This window comes from Seriola dumerili, unplaced genomic scaffold (genome assembly GCF_002260705.1).
Source record: "Seriola dumerili isolate Sdu_G_001 unplaced genomic scaffold, Sdu_1.0 BDQW01000417.1, whole genome shotgun sequence".
In the NCBI taxonomy this organism is placed as follows: Eukaryota; Metazoa; Chordata; class Actinopteri; order Carangiformes; family Carangidae; genus Seriola; species Seriola dumerili.
Window position 1 is genome coordinate 433,519 of NW_019174672.1, and position 3,136 is coordinate 436,654.

The following is a 3,136-nucleotide window of genomic DNA, read 5'->3' on the forward strand; positions in this document are numbered from 1 at the left end:
CTCCCCCTCCGACACCGGGACCGGTGCAAGCCCCTGGACCTGGACCTGGACCTGGACCTGGACCTGGACCTGGACCTGAATCTGGACCTGGACCTGGACCTGGACCTGAATCCAGACCTGGACCTGGACCTGGACCTGGACCTGAATCTGGACCTGGACCTGGACCTGGACCTGGACCTGAATCTGGACCTGGACCTGGACCTGGACCTGGACCTGAATCTGGACCTGGACCTGGACCTGGACCTGGACTCCACCTCCTCTGAACTCGTCCATCCTGTGGAGGGGAAACAGAAGAGCTGCAGCTGAGGCGGGTCCTCGTCCACTGGTTTACATTAGGGGTGTCCAAACTACGGCCCGCGGGCCTGTTGGCTCTGAGCGGCCTCATTCACAACAGGAAACATTATATGAACAATAATATTTCTATATTACTTTTGTATGAACATAATGAGAAAATGTCCTCGACACATATTTTAATTTTCTGGTGTCGAGGTAGAAAAAAGAAAAAAGCTTTGTCTTGAATTTGAGGACGAAACAGTTTCATGTTGACGACATCTGATGTTTTTGAATGGAGAGATGTCACATGGTGTGAGTCAGAGAGAGATGCATTATGGGTTAAAGTGTGTTGGTTAGTGCAGTTTGAGCTGCAGGAGAGAATGAGCTCGATACATTAAGATGCAGTTTCCTCATGAACACTACGTGTCACTGTACAAAGCCTCCAGTGTCTTTAACGCCAAAGATCCAGACCAGGACTGGGAGGTCTGGGTCTCATGGCGCCTCAGTAGACCCAGGTCTGTGGAGAGGAAGCCCGAAGAAAAGCTGAGAGCTCAGGACGTCACTGACTGTGACAGTTGAGTTGATTCTGCTCTGGTGTTTCACACCTACAGAAATCTGAGATTAAATGTACGGAGCTCTACCGGCTCGCTGCCCAGTAAATACATATAGAAATACAGAAATCTTGTTGTTGTATCACGACAGCTGCAGAGATGACAAACAAAATAAACACTAACTTCACTAAACTGCAGCAGTGATAAGCTCCACAGGCTAACAAGCTAGCAGGCTAATGAGCTAACGAACTAACGAGCTCTCTCAGGGATGTGATGGAGGAAGATGTGATGAGACAGAAGACGAGTCCCTGGAGAAGAGGTGAGAGTCAGAGGACATCTGTCTGCTGGAGACACTGAGACGTGAATGGACTGCAGGAGACTGATGAAGATGATGAAGATGAAGACATGACAGACATGATGATCATCATGTAGAACCAGCTCTTCACCTGTGATCTTCTTCTTCCAGACAGACTGAGTCTGAGTTCATCTGCTGCACGTCCAGCTTACCTCATTCAGCAAGAATTCAACAGTTACAGGAAGTTTTACTTTGAAAATTCAAAATTTAAAAATAAAATCTGATTCATTATCATCATTCATCTAAAAACTCTTTCTCTTCTCTTTCTTCTCTCCATAATGAAAACAACGTTAGCAAACCACAAATAAACATGAGCTGCTCTGCTCAGGAAGAATCAGGAAGTGACTTCCTGTCAGTCCTTTCAGTTTAAAGTCACTGACTTCCTGTCAGTCCTTTCAGTTTAAAGTCACTCTGAGTGCAGTGTATCACGATGTTTTACTGTGAAACTGGAGGATTCTCTATGAAGTTGTACAGACTCTGTTTCTCTCGCTGCGCTGGCGGCCATTTTGTTTTCAGGTTGTCCGCCTGTCTCGTGGACACGATATCTCAGTAACACCTGGAGGGAACTTCTACAGATTTGGAACAAACATTCACTTGGACTCGAGGATGAACTGGTTCGATTTTGGTGGTCAAAGGTCAAAGGTCAAAAGGTCAAGGTAAGAAAACACTTTTTAGTCATAACTCAAGACAGCAATGGTTAATGTTTTCTCTGACAAACAGGAAGTGACCTGGAGGAGGCGGTGACTCTAGTTCCTCTGGTTTCTCAGTGGATTTCTGGAGCTTTATTGTGGAGGGACATCCTCAGGAAGTGATGTCACACTGAGTCTGAGGGTTGGGGTGTTCTACCTGAGCTGTTGTTGTTTATGTTGTGATGAGAAGAATGTCATGTGATCAGTTTTAATAAAACTATCTTTAATGATTGTTGATGTTACAAACTTTCATCTTATCAACATAGAAAAACAGTCAAATTGAAGATTTGTGTTTCTAGATAAAAGTCTGTCATTGATCGATACCCCCCCCCCCGCCCTTCAGTCCAATAAATAAAGAGTTTAAAGGGCGTGGCTCTCTACGCGTTGGTCATTGCCTTCTTCAGCTGGTGCAGCTTGCAGTCTCTGGCGGCGGCCTCGGCTCGCTGCAGCATCGTCTGCTGTAATCCGTTCAGATGTGAGGGGGGGCCGTGCAGGGGCCCCAGGGGGCCGTAGTTGGAGTATCCGGGGAGGAAGGGGGAGGTGTAGTAGAGGTGTCGGGGCAGGGCGGAGCTGTGGGGGAATGGGGTCCGTGGCGTGGAGCTGGGGGGGGCCGTGGCCTGCTGTCCCGCCCCCCCGCTCTGTGAGGAGTCATTACATCCTTTAGATTTGTCCGAGGACGTGGCGATCTCAGCCAGGGACCACAGTTTGGGTTTAGGGGCCGGGTTCGGCCCATGGATGGAGCTGCAGGAGTCCCCACGCTCCTTGGAGGGGGGGCTCGACGTGCGCTCCACCTCCGTCGCTCTGAGCAGCCCCAGTGGGGGAGAGGTCGCCTTGGAGGTGGGGCCCGGGAGGAGGGGCGGCCTCCGGTCCCCCGACTCCTTAAAGTTGGAGTCAGTGAAGCCTCGGTCAGTGTCGCTGTCGTCTCTGTACGGCAGCCCGCAGGGGTCCAACACCGAGGGGGGGCCACGGCCCGCTACACAACAACAACAACAACAACAACAACAACAACAACAACAACAACAACAACCAACAACAACAACAACAACAACAACAACAGGTCAGCAGGAGAGTCTCTCTCTCTCACACACACACACACACACACACACACACACACACACACACACACACACACACACAGACACACGCACACACACACACAGACACACACACACATGCACACACAGACACACAGACACACACACTCACACACACACACACACACACACACACACACACACACACACACACACACACACACACACACACAC

The 3,136-nt window shown here is 49.7% G+C and overlaps 1 protein-coding gene across 1 annotated transcript in view; it reads right to left on the reverse strand.

The window, feature by feature from the left end:
- Positions 1–2,245: 2,245 nt before the first annotated feature.
- The window catches only part of LOC111233736 (iroquois-class homeodomain protein IRX-5-like), a 3,860-nt gene continuing 2,969 nt past the window's right edge, over positions 2,246–3,136 (reverse strand). The window contains exon 3 of the mRNA XM_022761620.1: positions 2,246–2,841. Within this exon, the coding sequence (XP_022617341.1) occupies positions 2,246–2,841 (596 nt within the window). The remainder of the gene's footprint in view (positions 2,842–3,136) is intronic.